The following is an 18,667-nucleotide window of genomic DNA, read 5'->3' as shown; positions in this document are numbered from 1 at the left end:
AGCCATGCAAGCGCTTGCTATCGGGCAGCGGAAAAATGCCTTCTAAACGCTCCCTAGGCAGACGCGCAGGCGCAGACCACGCGAGCCTCCGCCAGTTAAGCGTGTCGCTAAAATGAGACGAAAAGGTAGGAGAATTGCCCATGAATTTTCCTGCTATTTCGCTAAAATTGTGGCTAAATCTTTTGAGTAAACATTACGTAACTTGAGCGCTTTGGAACAATATAGTATACAATACCATGGCACAAATAATTCATCGAAACATGTCACGTTTGTGTAGGGTTCGTATGACGGGTTGGCAGTTTACTAGAAAGGGTGCATGACATTGGAACGGCTTCACGCGGTTATGGAAGGTTTATGGCTTGCATTGCCATTCTGAATATCACCGACGTTACGGTAAATGGCCTGTACGAGCTCGTTTTATTGTTATCTCATTTGCATTTGTAGATGAGGTTCACCTTGCTTTCGCGCCGTCCAACGGGAATTTTCTTTGTTCTAATCACTTGCTCAATGGCATTAGCCAGCAGTACCTTGGTCTTTGGACAGAGGTTTTTGATTACCTGTAGTGGAATTTCGTCAGGCGCTGCTGCCGGATAATTAGGGTCACTTTCTGCTGCCTTTCTTCAATAAAAGCTTTCTAGGCTAAATTTTGATCTGTCAGGCTTCACTGTTGTTGCTGGATCAGTTGTCTGAACCACTTTTTCTTTCGTGCCGAAGTTATAACTAAGAAGGTTTGTGATGTACCGCAGCGCATACCGCTATGTACCGCAACTACAGAACCTATAATTAACCTAAGTATAATTGCTATAATTAACCTAAATACAAGAACCTAAATATAATTGTTATCATAATAAAAAAACAACTTTGCGCTCATTTTCATAGTAAGAAGGGAGCTTTATCTGTAAGAGCAATGCACATCGTGTCTTGAATTTATACTTCACCAAAATAGAGTTATTTAATAAATAACGACTGTTCCTACATGTTTTTTTTTGTCCGCACCAGTTTGTGTCGCCGCAGCGCTGTCGTTTGTACTGGCCGCATCAAGTTTTATATCACTGATATTGACACCGGGTTGCGTGGAGGTGGCATAATGCTTACGCATACTTGTAGACAAACTCCCACAGGAGTTTATTCGTGAATTTTTCGTTAGTCACAACCATGTAAGAACAGTCGTTATTTAATAAATAACTCTATTTTGGTGAAGTATAAATTCAAGACTCGATGTGCATTGCTCCTACATGGCCAGTATGGTAAGGGTAAGTAGGTAAGGCGCCTGCAAACGCAGCGTGGGCCAAGGCGCAGACGACGAGATGCGATTCAAACGAGGTGCGCAATAAAAAAAAAACGCGATCCACAGCCCTTGCCAGTATGGTGGCGCCATCTAGTTAAGGTGCCTACAAACGCAGCGTGCTGGACAAGTAAGTTGCAGTTTTGCAGTTATAAGGCTTGATCGGGCCCAGCAGACAGCTGTGCAGAGAGCATTACAAGCCGCAGCTCGCCGTCGACGCCGGGCGGACAGTTCAGATCGTTCTCCTCAAAACGAGGCGAAGAGATTGCCGCGAAGACCCTGCTATGCGTGGTGCCCAAATTGGAGCTATTCTTGAGCCGCTCAACCAACTTACGCTGTAACTGTGCTGTTTGTGCCGCGGAGGCCTATGAGTTTTTTTGTCAGCATTCACCTGTCACAGGAACAGAATGAGTGATACGGCTGTTGTCCAATTATCAGCTGTGCTAAACAGTGTTGCCTGGCAGGACGGCAGCAATACGATGGAAATACGAGTTACAGGCACACAGGATTAGGAGGCGCTACATTTTTTCTATGATTATTTTTACGCTAGCTTTGGAACCCTGCTACTGGAGCGTCACGCGCGCAATATCCAGTTGTTGCCATAATTTTTTCAAGCGTGTCGCTAAAATGAGACGAAAAGGTAGCTGAATTGCCCCTGAATTTTCCTGCTGTTTCGCTAAAATTGTGTCTAAATCTTTTGAGTAAACATTACGTAACCTGAGTGCTTTAGAACAATATAGTATACAATAGCATGGCACAAATAATTCATCGAAACATGTCACGTTTGTCTAGGGTCCGCCTGAATGAGGAAGAAACAGTGCATTTACCAGAAACATATAGTGGGCCTTTACTATTAAACTTACACAACAACAGGCGATGACAGCAGAAATTCGGAGTTTACCCTGAAGTTTACAGGTCATAAATACAGCAATATTCCAAAGAACGCAAAATCTCATTTTCGTAGCACGCAAAAGCACTTCGTCCGCATTATCCCCGAAACTTCTCTAGTTCTCGGCACTCCTGTAAGGATATCAACATTCTTTAAGACATACAAGGTCGCATGTAAACACCGTGACGACAATTACGTGACCTTGATGCAGGACAAATACTACGCTTCCTAAATTCCCCATATAGTAAAAGTACCGCCATCTACTCTTTCCTCCGCTGTCTCCTCTCTTAAAGCGCTTGCTTTTTTCTTTATTTCTTGCTTGCGGCCCTAGAAAGTCCACGTTGAAGCTTTCAGGCCGGGCGTGCTGCCACCACCGCCGGAGACTGCGGCTGTGCAGAGTGACTTTCAACATGGCTCTGAGGCAGAAAAAAAAAAAGAAAATATAAAGAAGTCAAAGCGCGTGCTATCATCGTCTAATCGGAGATACAGGAGAGAGCGAAGCGGCGTTGAACAAAGGATGGCGGTACTTTTCTTATATAGGGACTTTAACGCTTCCGCCCCTTGGTCTACCTGAAGGCTCTTCGCATTACTGATTTGTCCAAGGCCTATGTGATAAAGACGCAGTCTGTTCACAATTGCGTGAACGAGCCTAGCCGCTCCCATGTATGCGAATTTCTGCAGTCGAACTATCTTATTATTAACCTGCTGCGTTCTAAACCTCGCACTAAAGCTTGTAAATGGAAACCAATACAACGTATTTAGTGAACGTGCAGCGGCCAGAGCGCTAAGAACCATTTAAAGTGGTTTCGTAAAAAGAAAAAAAAAACATGCATTTTCTGACCACACTGTGCATACTGTGAATTGAACCATTGCTAAATCATGGTCATAGATCCAACTCGTCACACAGCCAATTCGGCCGCTAACAAGTAGCTTTTTAATAATGAAGTACATTCTAAAAGGCGATTTTCGAAGCAGCTTCCAAATCTTCGAGTTGATAAATGGTCGCCATTTGTTCTGTCAGGCCGCTACAAAAAGTCGGAGGTCGCTCAATTGAGAATTTTATCGCTTAAGAAGAGTAGAAAGTCGTTGCATTTAGCGACAAAATCGCTTTAATGGCAACACTGGTTATTGCCGCCTGTACCATCACTGGGGCGGGAGATCAGTGGTGCTATATCGCTGCATTGACCAGCAATGCCAAGACCCAAGAAAGGGCGACGGGGACTACAATTATTCTTGCGGTCCAGCGGCATGATGCCTAACAAAGGGTCCAGGGGCGCTATAACGTAAAATGATTCCAAACTGTTTTGATTCCAATTTCTGCATCGAGCCTCCACAATTGGTCAAAACATTTTCGGGCCACTCCTAACTTCGCCTGTCTGTCACGCGACGTCACGAAAACAGCGATAGCTTCCCATCTCATATAACATGTACACACTGATTATGCATGATTAAACCGCACAAAAGAAAAATAATCATTCCTGATTCGACGCCTTTTCACCATTAGCCCTCTGCTATTGGTCCAACGTTTTCTGACTACGCCCATTTTGCCTGTCTGTCACGCGACCTCACAAAACCGCGAAAACTCACCACGTCAATGTGACGTGTAGGCGAAAAAATGCATTAATATGCCGAACAAAACTGAAACTTTTTCTGAATAGCCACAGACTGCCCCGTTCCGAAAGGAATAGAAGATGGCTGCCCGCCGATCGTTCAGGCCCTCGCTACTCGCACCTGCCGGTGAGCATGGGTTTATTTGGGCATGATAAACCCTTTTTGCGTGGCAGTAAAACGTTATCGAGCCATTTCGGCATGCATACGACATTGCTCTGTCAACTCTTCCTTGCTCAGGATCCGTTTTAGCGGCATTCTTATCCTTCCGTTCCACGCCGCCGCGATTTTCGACCAGCCACCACAAGCTAAGTAAGGCGAAGCGGACCAATCGGAGAAGCCAGCAACACCCTCTTCATGCGGTTATCTATTTTCACTGTGCTGGCTCGGCCCCATCGAAACCCTCTCCACTAGAGCGTGCTCCTCGCCTCTTCTCAGCCAAATAGACAAGAAAAACCGCTGAGTGTAGACAATGTTATTGGTTTTGAAAGCGAACAAAGGTGACCTCCTATAAACGAGGAGAGTGTTTGATTGGGTTGTTCAGTAAACGCTGCGTGTCACCTGCCTGATGCTTGCGTTGGTGGTTACGTAAGTTTGACGTCAGGAGTTTGGAATCAAAATAGTTTGGAATAATTTTACGTTATAGCGCCCCAGCACAGAACATATAAAAAGAACTATCGCCGTAAAGCACGCATTCTCGCACCCTTCATGGGAATCGAACGTGTGTGTTTGTCTGCGATAATGACGGCTAAGTGGCGCGGTATAGTACATCCATTCAACCGCGGCTTAACAGTGGAAATATCGTTCCAAGTAGCATGACATCATAAAGCAGAGTGCAAAGGCCTGCTATCTAGGAGGCGTTGGCTCTGCTCCGTCGAGCAGAGCTCGTGCCGGCAGCGAGAGCGAGGGTGACGTGGCGTCGCGGCAATGCCCTCTCCCTTCACGCAACAACTGACTGGCTATTGCAGCAGCAGGTGTACGCTTTCGCCCGCTATGCTGCGTCGAGGCGCACTCGCGATGTGGTGTCGCAGGCAATGCCGGTGCTATTTTAGGTGCCATTTCGCTGTTACAGGCTACAGACGCCGACTTTTTCGCTCAATGGGCCATCTGACGCGTTCGCGTCAATAAACAAGCGAGAATTGTACCTCTACGACACTGCCAAGCTGTGGGCCCTGCATGTCCGAGCACAGCGACAGCAGAGAGTAGTTGCCGGGCTGGTCCTTGACCTGCGGGTCCGGGTAGAGTGGCCGGTACCAGCGGCCGAACATGGCAACCGACACCGGCCAGGCTCGCAGTGACGCCGCTATGCGCCAAGCCCTCCACACTAGCATGTGCCGCGCCCTGCGCCGTGATTACGTAAGCCAAGTCAACATTCAAAGCCACGCTAGACGTCTCAGGTTATGATTATGCCAATATTTTCATATCATTCATCACAGTGGCTTTTTTTCTGTGCTCCTATTATCATATCATGATGTTGAATCAACTGAATTGAATTGAATAGTGGTATAATGGAAACATGTAGTGCTTGGTTGGCCGGTGGTGATTGAATTAGCCAGTTAAATTTAGAGCAGCAACTGGCAGTAATGAAAGCCCTTCTAGAGCGAGCCAAAGCAGTTATTAAGCAGTAACTTAGAACAATAGGCGCACATAAACCTATTTCAATACGTTATTACCTCATTCAGTTAACGCTTCAATAATTTGCTTTCTACTATGTTTACAGCTTCCTAACAAACGTTTTTATGATTGCCCAACGTAAATTATTTTATTGGGTGAAAAATCACATTAATGAGCCTTGTTTCAAAAGCGCACGTGCGCACTTGCTTATATATAGAAGCCTTCGGTTCATTGATTGAGCGTAGGAAATCACTTCTCACATTGAAAGAATGCACTTCCTATAGCGCACTTTGGAATATCAATTTGTTTGGTAAATGGAGCTGCAAATTTAATGAAAGGCCAGCTACACACTGAAGCTAAAGAAAAATATTCGACTGACTGTTAGTTGTAGGGGTACATTTATCTTAAAAGTTACTTTAAATGAGTCGAAATCGTGTTAAGAAAGGCAATGTGACAATGCCGCCTCAAGTGGGTGCCTATAACAAGTTGACGCAGCATATTACGTGAGGTATGTTAGTGTTTGATTCATATGGCAGTGATTATTCGTTTTATATTACTGAAAAACTTCCCCTAGTCTCTCATCCAGCTGCTTAATGCATCGGAATTGTACCACCTTGGTGTTGTAGTCGCTTTTTGTGTGTTCTGTGTACGTTCAGTTTCTTTTTTTTTTATTCACAGTGTGCCGCTCACCGCGGAAGGCATTGAGCTGCTGACAGGCAATCAGTCCTGTTGACCACTAAACTTTATAAACCATGACCATTGGAGTCATAGATGTAGCATTAGCTAAGGCCTCCTAAACAAGGTACTCCAGCTGTTGCCCCAAAAAGAATCATGTACATCGCGAACTAATAAGACGCGAGTTTAATTGTAAAACGAAGACAAAAAGTACAAGTTTGTTCCGAGATTTTCATACTGCAATGCTCTATGCATTCTCTAACAGAAGAAGGTATAAGGCATACCGATGTGGCATTCAAACCTATTCTGAAGTCGCTTCCCTCTAGCACAACATTCTGATCGCATGCTCTAATGTAAACTGCGCTGTTCTGTTTCAGTTTGGCAGAATCGCATAGCCCTGCAGTGATTTGACAAGTACTTGGTGATATGGGATGACTGTTCAATGACTATGCATTGCCTAGTTGTATAATACATTAAGAACAAGTTTGTGAAGTTAAGTTAGCAAGAGTGGCACGGCTGTTCAAGCTGAATGATTCAATATGCTGGTGTATGTAATTCGTACCTATCATAGCAAACTCACCAAACTGTGGAAATATACGTCGGACGGTGAATCCAGCAGAGTCGGTGGCACAATCAGGCCACCCTCGAAGTTCTTATCCTCGACAAAGTAGTGTGCAATGGAAACCACAATGTCCGGTGTGTATATCTTCCTGTGATATTGGAGAAAATTGAAGTCGCGAGGTGTTATCGGTAAAAAAGGAAAGCGATGGGAAGAATAACTGATTACAAAAAGCTTCACTACATCGTGATCTCCATGCTGCCTCAATACAACTTCCTGTAGGCTTTTGACCTATAAGTGGAACATTCTATTTTTAGTTTTATGAGGGCTCAGATATAGTGATTCACTTGACAGCCCCATATATTATCAGCCATAAACATCGAGGTCACAAGATTTACGCAGTGTCTATCAGTTAGCCTTCGCGTGACTGCAAATCTGACGATTTTATCAAACCCAGTGAAGGTTCATCCACAATTTCAGAAATAAACACACGTGTTGTTGTATACATGGTTACATTTTTGAAGTTCCACCTAAAGGCTCGTCGCTGTCATTGAACAAGACAGATTATCTTCGCCTGCGAATATCGTAATAACGAACGCAAGAGAACACCTAACGATTGTTCAAGTGATGATTCTTGCCAAAATCTGAGTTTCAAACTTACTTTTTTGACGGAATATCTGTGTGTGAGAAGTCTCGTAATGGATCATAAAAACAATAAATGTAAATGACTGCAAAGAGTCAGGTACTGTATCCCATATTGAGGCGCACTAAGCAATGCTTTCGTTCTATGGACAGACCACCTCTCCTCTTTTCCTTCGGCCCACCCAGCCTCAGAAAAAGAACTGCCATTTTAACTGGCGGAAAATTGTCATAAAACAAGCCCAATGTACACATATCGGCCTGCAGTACTTTTTTTTGCGATCACACGTCATATCAAACATTTAGCAGCATTTTTAGGTTGAGATTCCGTGTTGCAACCTCGCGTCTATTAAGCAACGTTGCGTTCAGGCTGGCGTCTAAAATTGGCTGAGTTAGCGTTGCCTAGCGAAGGAAATAATTGATGACCGCAGTTAAAAAAGTAACCACGAAAACTGAGTACTAAGACAATGTAGATGCCGAAGCTCCACCATAGCTCGTAGCAGGTATAGAGTGTCAAGCTGCGCTTTCGATGCTTTTCACTTCGCTAAGAACTGCGCAACATTACCACGCACATGCAAAACGACAAACGTATTGCTCGATGAAACCACGCGCGGGATTTAAGTATTACTTGAAGAGCGATGCCGTTGCAGAGGTCCAAGCCGGCGAGTACATCTTCGTGGCCAGTGCAGTGAACACTATCGGCTCTTGCTGTCGGTGCATCAACACAGACACCATCTGAAAGTAGGAGGCATGAAACATGCTCAAAATAGCATAGCTAAGAGTTTGCTTTCACAACGTTCACAGCAATCAGTAATAATGAAAAAAAAATAATTGCAGGGTTGCTGGCTCATTTCATGCACTATTCATTCTAGCTGTAACTATATTTGAGAGATGTATATTTATGAAACTATGTGCTAAGTTCATTTCAATTGTTGGCTGCAAGTCCCGAACAAATTAAATAACGGAGTGGTATCACACAGCTATAGGGACTGAACAGGGCGCTCCTGTCGACAAGAAAAGCGACGTGATGCATATAGACCTTTTGTACAGCACTATACTACGTCACAGGACAGCGCCCACCATTAAGCGCCTTCTGATCCGCGTTTGCTCTATCGTTTACAGTGATCACGGCGGCCGCAGGCGCGGCTCAGGCAGTCAGTATTCGGACCACCACGATGAGCAGGAAGCGAGTAGACGGCACAAAACTTTCGTTAACGCTGCAGAAACAGTGTATTTATACCTTTCATTTGCCCGTTTTGTGTGTATACCGCAATCTCAATGATGTGCAACGAAGCTTACCGGCTGACTACGACGGATCTAGCAGCCTGATGTTCGATTTACGTGCGATATTCTAGTCTTTACAGCGGTAGATATGTTACGTGATGCGCCTTTTGTCGTTACCTTTGTGTTGAACAGCTTCATTCTGGAATAGGCGTGTGCGCGCAAATGATGCCTGTTTGCGATGACAGTGGCTGGCTTTGATCGCGTCATTCGTGTCACCAGTGTTGGTCAGATAACTTAAGGGAAAATGTCCTGATTATTTACAGCGCAGATCAATATACATTGGAGCGTGCGTGAAGGAAAATGTTGCATGTGGTTGAGCAATCGTTCGCCGGCTGTTTGATTCACAGCGCAGAAAGAAAACTCGCGGTGCCCGCGCATTATTCCAAGGTGGACTTTGTTGCCAATAAAGTCAGGTTGCTGGAGTAAATCAGTCGCGCTTGCGTGGGTAGGGTGTGGTGTTGACCTACATGCTTTTAAAACTTCAAAATTTCACGATATTTCTTGCCAGGTGCGGTGGCAGTAACGCTGTGTTATTGCTGCAGGTGGTGTTAGCCTGGACATCATTGCTAGCAATAGGCCTTTAGCGCTGGTGGTTGAGCTTGCTGTGGTCGCCATGTGACAAGGTGTGCCTTACGCCGTGGTCGTAAGGGCGGGCACTGCTTATGCAGCTGAAGTTGATGAAGCTGACACAAAATCTCACCCCAGACAGGCAAGTCTTTGACATGGTTTTTGCATTTTACGACAGAGCACATCTTCCTTCCCCATTTTAAATAATGTCGTAGTACTACTAAATCCCCGGCCTCTTAGTGAAATGTTACTGGAGCGGGCGGAGGCGGCTGATGCCTACTTGCTCCCATTCTGAAGGCATTCAATGGCGGCGCACCTGTGGCGGCCGCTGGTGCGTGCTGTAAAAAGTCTATAGCTCGAAGAAAAGTTTGCCTTGAACTCTTGAAAGCGCTAACGTTTCCTATACCGCCTTCTACCCGTGGACGTAAAAGCAGAAACAAAAGAAAGGCACCGACGCTTCCGCAGCGTCTTTCCTTGACTTCACGGAGTGTGACAACACTTGCTCAGATCTTATTATTCGTTTATCGACAAAGAAGTACTAAGTTGCTTTAGATAGAGGCCAGCAACAAAACCACGCATGTTCAAAAAATTTTTTTCTCGTGCCACAACGGCCCAGAGATGAAAAAGAAATCGTTGAAGTTCATCACGTCAGAATGACGTACCAGGGCTGGAGTTCCTGATGGCTATTTTACAAATGGGAAGGTAGACCTTTATGTTGTCAAATAATATTCTTTATTCTTGGATGGAATGAACGAACACAAAGTTTTTAAATAAGTATAGATCAATGTAAACAGCGTTGCTCTTGGGTAACCCTTTAAAGGGACACTAAAGCGAAAGAGTCCATCCCGTAAACGGATAATTATTTCATTCGAAACAGTGCTTGCGTTCACTGTAGAAGGTTGGTTGTTACAAGAGAAAATGAAGACCAGACTTCCAGTCTTTCATATACACGGAAAAGCCCCAGCGCACGTAATTCATTGTGACGTCATGAATTTCAAACCATATTCTCATAGTCGAACCGTTGTGACGCAGTAAAAATTCTGTGTTCACTTTTCAGCTCCTTTAGAGTAGAATGCCTTGAACCTTGACCGATAAAAAATAACTAAGAGAAAAGTATACGCTGTCAAATTTTATGACGTCACGAATCTCTGGTGGGGGAGGTTCAAGACGGCGGCGTCACCCGTCTTTTCATTTCTGTGTATTTTCTTGCTTACGAAGCATCTTCTCAAATAAGTGGCTTTTTAGTGTTGTAGAAGCGTAACCAACTAATACGGATCAAGCTATTTTTTAAGGAGTCCTCGTGGGGAACAAGCGAGAAAGAAAGCAATCTAATAACTGAAAGTACAGAGGCCTAGTCAAAGTATAGTTTGCACTGTGTCCTGCTACTCTACATGGGGGTTGAAGACGCAACCTATTAAGATGAAGTGTCAAAGACGTCAACTAAGAGAATTTCGTCCCTACCTTGAGTATTTCTAGTAGAGTTTGAAGCTCGGTCGGGCCGTAATCGTGCACAGGCGTGTTGAAGTAGCCAAAATGAAACACACCGCGATCGAACAGATTCCGCAGCAGAGCTTTTCCGTCGGGCGACGCCAATGCCTGCTTCGTGTTCTCACGGTTCCTGAAAAGGGAAGGTTATTGATAGCAAAGGTGCTTTCCATTTGTTGCAAGGTGATGAACATTCGCGCCCGAAGGTGATCGTTCTCGCGTCGACCAAGCTGGGTGAAATGCACTGTTTTGGTGTGGCATGGACTTTTGCCCTCAAAGACCAAATCTGCAAAGGCAGTTAGAGCAAAGGAGAACACATACTGACCCTAAGTGCGGTTACAAACAAACTCGTGGATGCTCGCGATTATATCAAAGCAAACAATCTGCAGGAAGCAGCCATTTAAAGCAGCAAAGTTAAGTGTGCGGCGTGCTTTACAATCATCGTGTAATAACAGAAAATGCATGGAGTAAACCGGCATATGTTGGCCACATGTGAGCTTATACATGATCTACTCGTGTTAACTGTGTAGTACTAACCGCTGGTTTCTTCATACATTGTATTGCGAAATCAACTATATAGACACTCTAGCCGAATTTTCGCCGTCGTCGTCGGCCTAATCATGGTATTTGGTATAAAATACAAGCGCGATAGGATCACATGTGCCACGGGCGCCGTATGCTGTGAGTGCGAAGGAAAACGTCCGAGGATGAGCCGATCAGCATGGTGTCTTGATGCGCGCCCATTATTAGAGGTCATGTGATCAACGCGCGCGCTGAGCGGGCAAGGTAGTTGAGCACGCATCTCCTTCACTAGTCCGGCTGTGGCTGAGCATGCTGCGATCATGGCTGGGCACCGTATCTTGGAGGTAATCTGCGGTGGAGGCAAAGATAAAGCGCGAGCCGAGATGGCTTGTGCCACTCATGCCGCAGTGTACCCGCACTCCTAGTGTTGGAGATTGCATAATCTCAACTTTGAGAGACTTGGTTAAGCAAGAGGCAGCCCGATGCATGTGCTCTCCGCTGCCGGTGCTCTTCATCACACTAGCTTTGTAACACCAAATGTTTGTGGTCATCAAGTGAGATGTGCTCATATGTGTCAGTGCGCACATGACTGACATCATGCCTAGTGATTTAATTAATAAATAAATATTTACTGCAATTACTTGCAAAAGCTACGAGCCTTACTTCGTGTCAAGTACTTCGTTATCGCTAGCAATGCTTCTGCTTTCTGGCGAAATTAACTTTTGTATAATGATACGCCTATAGATTACTGCTACACAGCTCATGACGCGGTCAACAGCGTCTCAAGATTTTTTTATATGCCCGAAGCATCAGCCCTTTAGTTCGGTACGAACCTCCTTGGTTAGCAGTATGTCGCAGGCACAGTAAATATTCTGGTTCTTTCCTGCTGAGGCTAAGCTCCGTCATCGCGGCGAAATGTGCCGAAGCGTTCAAGCAAGCTGACAGTTGAGCAGTGCACTCACTCGTAGTCGAAGCCCGCTCCGTAGTCTGTTGCATCCTGTTGCGCGGCAGCCATCAAGAAGCGAACGAAGCTCCCCTGCGACGGATCCGTCAACGGCATGCTGCCGTCAGCCTTGTCGATGGAGTCGAAGAAGACGTAGTCGCAAAGACCGTCTTCGGGAAAGCTCATGCTCATTCGCATGCTGTCACCGACCGTGCATATGAGTGGTGACTCGGGAGGACGTCCTAAGAAACAGTTCCGAGTGGTATCACAGTTTAAGCACAGTGCGAGTGAGAACTCAACGGTTGAGAATTTATTCGTTCGGTAGTTGGTTCACGCTGTGAAACTTAACTTGTTGGGCTAAACCGCGCGGACGAAGATGAAGAAATAAGCAGAGAGAACTCGAAGAAAAGCGCGTGTTCGCGATGAAAGCCTTTCGTGTGTAGCGTATATAAATTACGTCCTAATATTGATGACCCGCTGTGGAGACGAAAATGACGTCGGCTTCACGTTTCATTTCAGATACTGAATAACGAACGTAGTGTGGTTCTTCTCACCGTCATCACATTCAAAGTGTACTGCATAATCAAGGGAATCTCCAATTACTAGTGTGTGTAGCCACCCAACTATACCCTATTACCTGCTACCATGCACCTAACTAGCACCAGCTCCTACCCCCATCTTCTTATCGTGTCCACTTTACATTCCGCGTGCCTTTTCGCACATTATAAGTCGTGGGGTGCCTGAATATTGGCGCATACTGTCGCGAGACGAAAGCTAGCGTACAGGCATACGCAGATATGCGCTTGAAACCGCTACTTTCGCTTGATATACCACCAAACAGCGCAAGTGAGTGCCAACACGTTTGTTGTTATCTGGGTACCCGGGTCAAATAGTCGTGCTCTTCTTCATTATACCGCCACGGTACGGTGGGCCAGCTTATTGTGGCGGAAGCGATGGACGTAGATAACCTGAGTCACCAGACGAGAACGACAAGCTACAGTGATACGAGGCTTAAATCATCCCATTAAATTTCAGTTTGTGCTTCACACTATGTATCTTCACCCTACTTTTTTCTTCCGTGTCTTCACGCTACTTGTTCCCGTCGCGCAGTCTGCTCCCTAACGTTCCACGGCTGTTACAATTCAATATCATGGCTAGCACCATGAAATCGCCGCCCGAAGGAACAGCATGACCAAGTGCATGGGAATGCTGACAAAGAGTAACTGTGAACATCTGACTTTCCAATATCTGGGCTTTTTTTTTTAGTGAAAAGGAATTACACGCAGGCCGATTCTCAAAAAAAAGGTGCGTCAAGATGCACACCTTATTTTACATGAAGTGCGTCAAACGCATATGAAATAAAGCGTGATAGTCTTGTCGTGCAATTTACGATCGTAATAGTTCAAGAGACGTAACTACGTGCATCAATGTGACTTTGCTTTACATGCTTCGATCAAAGCTTACATGTGGTTCAGTTTTACTAAATCACCTAAATGTTGCAGATAAGGCGTAAATTCGCTTGAGTCTTTACTATGATGCAGATGCACGCAAGCATATTTCCCCAACTGCAGAGGGGGTGAATAACAAAGAGAAAAAAGTGTGTTCTTACGTGGACCTCCTAAGGCTCTCCTCTTCGCCTTGTCTGCAAATCCAGAATAATAACCATAAAAAAGAAACGACTTAAAGCAGTTTGGTCTTTGGCAAAATCTAACGTCGTGCTCGAAACACTAGATATACGCGAAAGAACTAGGCGATCCTAGTCCATGTTTCCTGTGTGCTGTTACATTATGAGCTAATGCAGACTAATCCGTATTTCAGCTCTTTTAAACGCGCTACGGGTTTATTGTGCATGATATATTGAGGCACAACAAAGGCTCCGTCGTTTTTGAATCAGGTGTAGGCACATATTATGTGTCAACAGAATTGAACTACAAGCATTCGATGATTCTCACAGGAAAAATCTTGCGTCACAAAACGGCTTGAACCACGAAGCCTTTCGAATTAAAGTTGGGCTCTTAAGAAATAGGCGCTCTCACGAGCTTCATAAAATTTTACGTGATTTGAGCCAGCCGACGGGCAAGTTACACAAAAATTAGAGAAGCAAACGAGAGACGGTAGCTATTTGTGCTTTCAGGTGAACGTAGACGATCATATAGCCTGAATGGAACTTTTGCACTCATTCGAAGCATGCCGTATGTTCTGCGTACATTTTTGAGAGAATAAAAAAAAATACTTTCAAATAAATACCCTGCAGAATGATTGCCAATGTAAGCAAATTACATTGGCAATTACATTCCTAAATACATGAAAATGCTTTTAGAAAACTATTTGCTTGAATAAACGTACGATGCGCTTGACGGCACATGTTTGTTGCAGTAGGATATTTAGGTAGTGTTTGTTGCTTCTTTGCGCAATTCTGAAGAGAACAGAGCCGTTAACTAGCACATGGGTTGTGGTAGTATAGGTGTACAGCAAGTGCGTCTCAAAAAGCTTTAATAGCTGGCATTTCACAACGAATCGCGACAAAGCACGCGTCCTTTGCATCCGTGCCTTTGTATCGGCGGTGAAAGTCCGACCACCGACCACGAAAGTGGGCGAGTGAGCCAAAGAACGCTATTTGCTTTAAAAGGTAAAACAAGTTCACCAGAATTTTAGTAGACCCAGTAGAAAGGAGTCAAATTATTCAGCTGCACGCAAAGAAGTTTTAGTGAATAATATATTTAAAATAAATGCAGGACTTTGGCAGCAGCTTTGAAAATCATAATAAATTTGCTAGGAGAACGAGTGTCAAATGTTGCTATGTGCAAATTGCGGGCGAGAAAGTGAAAAAAAGGATATTTATTTGCCTAATAATTTCAGGCGGTCGTACTTGGCTCAACCATAACTAATTTATGGGCGAGCACTTAAGGAATACATCAAGAAATAAAATAAAGCAACACAAAATATGTCGATCTGAGAATCCCATAAATTAGGAACGTACAGTTCGCAAACTGGAGACGCGAAGAGAATAAATAAAAGGGCGACAGTTAAGAAGAAGCTTACGCAGAGGTATTTCCTTCCGCGCTTGTTGGCCTATAAGTGGCTCGTTCACGCCATGCCAGCCTGGAAATAAGGTGAGACAGAAAGCATTAAGAGGCCCAAAACAGCACGCTCTTCCACCTCACGTTTTACGTGTTTCTTATTATGTGCAGCTCCCTACCCAGTGTAAAATTTCGCACCCTTGTGGAAAAGCTTCAACTTGTGAGCTGTTATCTGAATATTTGACAACGAAGAAATAGTTTTCTCAGCAACCAGAGCTCCGATTTTGATAAGGTCTGTCGCATTAAAAACATTTTGAAATGTACACTAATTACAGCAAGCAGATTTGTTTTATTTAGGCCATGCGTTCTTCTAGAAAGGTTCTTTATGGGGAAGAATTTTGAAATGTCTCGTTTATCAAGTTTACCAATATGTTTATCAACAATAAAAACTATATAGAGCTATTTACATTGCATCTAATACATCATCTCAAGCGGGCAAAATTGATGTATTACACACCGCTCTGAAATATAGCACTAATTTGTGAGTATTAGATCTGCCACACACTCCTAAACATTGTCACAATATCGCGTAAGCTGTAAGTTTATATATCCCGTTCGTCATTTTGAGATGCTCGAACAGAAGGAAAATACAGAACGGCAATGTTTGTTCTCGGTGCGGAGGTAAGAATTTGTAAAGTTCGTGCGCCAATTTTCTTGAAACTAACAAACATTTAGCAAATTTTGTAAAACATTCCAGGCTCTTGACTAAACTTCTGCTTGGTGCAGTCACTATGAAGTTACTTTCTCTCTGAAATGCAACAAATTTTGTTTAAATCGGCCGAAGGAGTTTTCTCTTAATAGATTTTTGAGTTTAACAAGTATTCGAATAAGTGGCAGTGCAGTGGACACCGAGCTAACCTTGCTCTTAAGTGGTAGAATCAAATCGAGGATGAGGACAAGTGACAATTTTTGTCGGCTTTTGGCGGCAAATAAATATTATGACACAAAAATTTCATTTCAAGCTTTCATGGCTATCGTTGTGCAACACTCGGGTCGCATGATTCGGTGCGCCAAATAATGTTAAAATATTATGGTGCAGTTTTTATCTAGGGCCTTTCGCGTCAGAACTTTAGTTCGAGCTAGCTATTTTGTAAATTTTTTTTTGCCTGCCAGCCTTTCAATAAAGTTTGTTGCTTGTTCTTCTTCCTGCCTCAACAGGAAGCTTTAGCTCGGTGGCTCCTTCCTTAATACATCGAAACGGAGAAATCCTTTTTCGCGGCAACCACAGCACCGCCTTTAATTAGTTTGCTATTACATCAAAAAAATTAAAAATTTAAGTATTGTAGGAAGCAATTGTTTATGATATGTTGTGGAAAATCGCATTATTTCAATAAGCGAAACTAGCAAGTTTAAAATTCTGTGACTAAGCAATGAAAATCGTATCACAAATTTTGTAAATTGTATCTATACATCTCAAGCCAACAAATTTGATCTAATATACATCGCTCAATAATTCGATACTAATATGTGAGTAGGTCTTTTGTAAAAACTCTCGAACGCATTGAACCATTTTACGTAAGCTGCCATTTCAAATAAAGTTTGCCAACTTTAGATGCTTTACCGAATGCAATTTACAGAACTGGAATATCTGTTTTCGGTGCAGAGTCACAATGTTGCAAACTTCGTGCTTCTACATTTTTAAGCTTAGAAATATTTGCCCTTGGAATTGTATTTCCAATTAAAGCACAGAAATCGGGCCATGAGATTGAAATAGCTATGATTACTGGATTGGTCATACTTTTTGTGCTAATGCTTGCACCCTCTTGTTTGCCATTTTGGAATGCCGAAGCTAGTTACATGTAGTTTGAGGGCAACGCTAGTGACCACGAAGGATACAAGCAATAAAAATAAGCGATTCTAAATTATAAGACAGAGCAGGTAAATTCATCTCAACTACTTTTTTCATATTTCAATATGACGAATGGCACAACAATTACCTCATTCGTCACCTCACCGAGTAGGAGTTGCAAAAAGTAGGAGTTGAGTATGAGAGGTCGCCCCTACATACAGTAGGGTAATAGTTATTCCGGTATTATGGGGTAAGGACTTGAAACATAGCTTAGATTGTTACGTGTTTAATGTTGATTTCTTATTAGTCGCGTCTACTGGTATAATCATAGTAAATGTGGGGTACGCTTGATTGAGTAGCCTCATGAAGTCACAGGTGCAGTTTCTGCACGACTGGTGCTTGCACGTCTCCCCAAGGTGTAAAAAACATTTTATTGCGATTACTTGGATTTATCATGCAGCAGAAAATATTTGCAGTTTTGTGCCTGCCACTAGATTCTCTATAAATTTTTTTTACCTTCAGGTATCTATGTCAATATGTTTTGCTGACGCATCAATTTGTCACCATCAAACTTCGCTTGCAAAAGGGGTAAGGGCTAATGCCAACATTGGCTGAAGCTTAGCCGTAATTCTTAGGGTTTTTGTATTGGACCAGTCTTTAAATGATATACCCGAAGCCGAACCGACCAATTATACTACGTGTCGGGAAACGTACAGTTCTCAAAGTCACGCGGGCTGGAGTAGCTTCCGTTGAAGAAAGAGAGCAACTCTCGCAGTATTCGAAGTTCGTGGTAGCTTCCCAGGCCGCAGGTGTTATAGCCGTCAGCAAACTCGAGGTCGTAAGCCACCAAGCCATACTTGATATTCGTCAGGGTCTGCTTTAGGTAGCAAAGCTGCACAATAACAAAGAGCAGAAGTTGGCAACATAACCATTAAACTAGAAAAAGATGTGGATTCTAATTGAGAGTGACGAATCTTTTTTATGCTTATGATAGACAACACTAAGGTGTTAAGGGTTCAAAGCACTACCCGGCTATTTTAGTCAACCGATTCCTCCCCGCCACTTGGAAAGCTCTAAATCTTCTAAAGAAAGCGTTTCATAACGGAATACAAAGGAGTGGTCAGATGCGTCTTTAACTATTTTATGTGGGCTGTAAGACTAGTAGGTTTTAAGGCCGGCTGGTTGCTCGTCAGACAAGGAAAGCTTATATACCAGAAACGTACACAGGAGAGTGCTACTGTCACTGTTTTGCCCCTTGCCGTTGTCCTCTCTTTCACTTATTATGGAAAAAAAGTTAATTTTACTGATTCTGTGGAATAACACCACAGCAGAAATTCGGGATAGTTGGTTATTCATCATCATGGAATAACAGTGCCTAAAACCATGGATTAACATGTGTGTGAGTGTCTCCTTATGTTCGTCTCATCGTTTTACGTGCTGCTATGACATGATATGTAGTTCAAAAAGGCCCAGTAGTTATAGGAGTAAGCCAAACATACCTTGTAGCGATGGGAATTCCCGTTGTCGTAGAAGAACATCCGTTGAAGCGTCTTGTTGTAGTAAACATCAGCTTGCGCACGCGCTTCGAAGTACTTGTAAAAAGATTCATTGTTGCACACCTGTAGCAGAACAAAACTTTAAATGAACGGTACAAACGCTCGGAAAAGTAAAAACGATTAGAGAAACAACTACTCGAAAAAAAAAAACACAAATTGTCGCTCGCTCGAC

At 43.6% G+C, this 18,667-nt stretch overlaps 1 protein-coding gene across 1 annotated transcript in view; it reads right to left on the bottom strand.

The window, feature by feature from the left end:
• Positions 1–15,157, bottom strand: part of LOC119431742 (uncharacterized) — a 55,870-nt gene extending 40,713 nt beyond the window's left edge. Inside the window, exons 1-6 of the mRNA XM_049658023.1 lie at positions 15,113–15,157; positions 13,680–13,712; positions 12,090–12,312; positions 10,582–10,738; positions 7,898–8,004; positions 4,928–5,123 (exon numbers count right to left, since the gene is read on the bottom strand). Of these exons, the coding sequence (XP_049513980.1) occupies positions 4,928–5,123; positions 7,898–8,004; positions 10,582–10,738; positions 12,090–12,268 (639 nt within the window). The 5' untranslated portion in view covers positions 12,269–12,312; positions 13,680–13,712; positions 15,113–15,157. The remainder of the gene's footprint in view (positions 1–4,927; positions 5,124–7,897; positions 8,005–10,581; positions 10,739–12,089; positions 12,313–13,679; positions 13,713–15,112) is intronic.
• Positions 15,158–18,667: the final 3,510 nt, after the last annotated feature.

The sequence above is a fragment of the Dermacentor silvarum genome, chromosome 10, assembly GCF_013339745.2.
Source record: "Dermacentor silvarum isolate Dsil-2018 chromosome 10, BIME_Dsil_1.4, whole genome shotgun sequence".
Classification (NCBI taxonomy): domain Eukaryota; kingdom Metazoa; phylum Arthropoda; class Arachnida; order Ixodida; family Ixodidae; genus Dermacentor; species Dermacentor silvarum.
The sequence above is the reverse complement of the archived record's forward strand: the minus strand, read 5'-3'. Positions and strand labels throughout refer to the sequence as shown.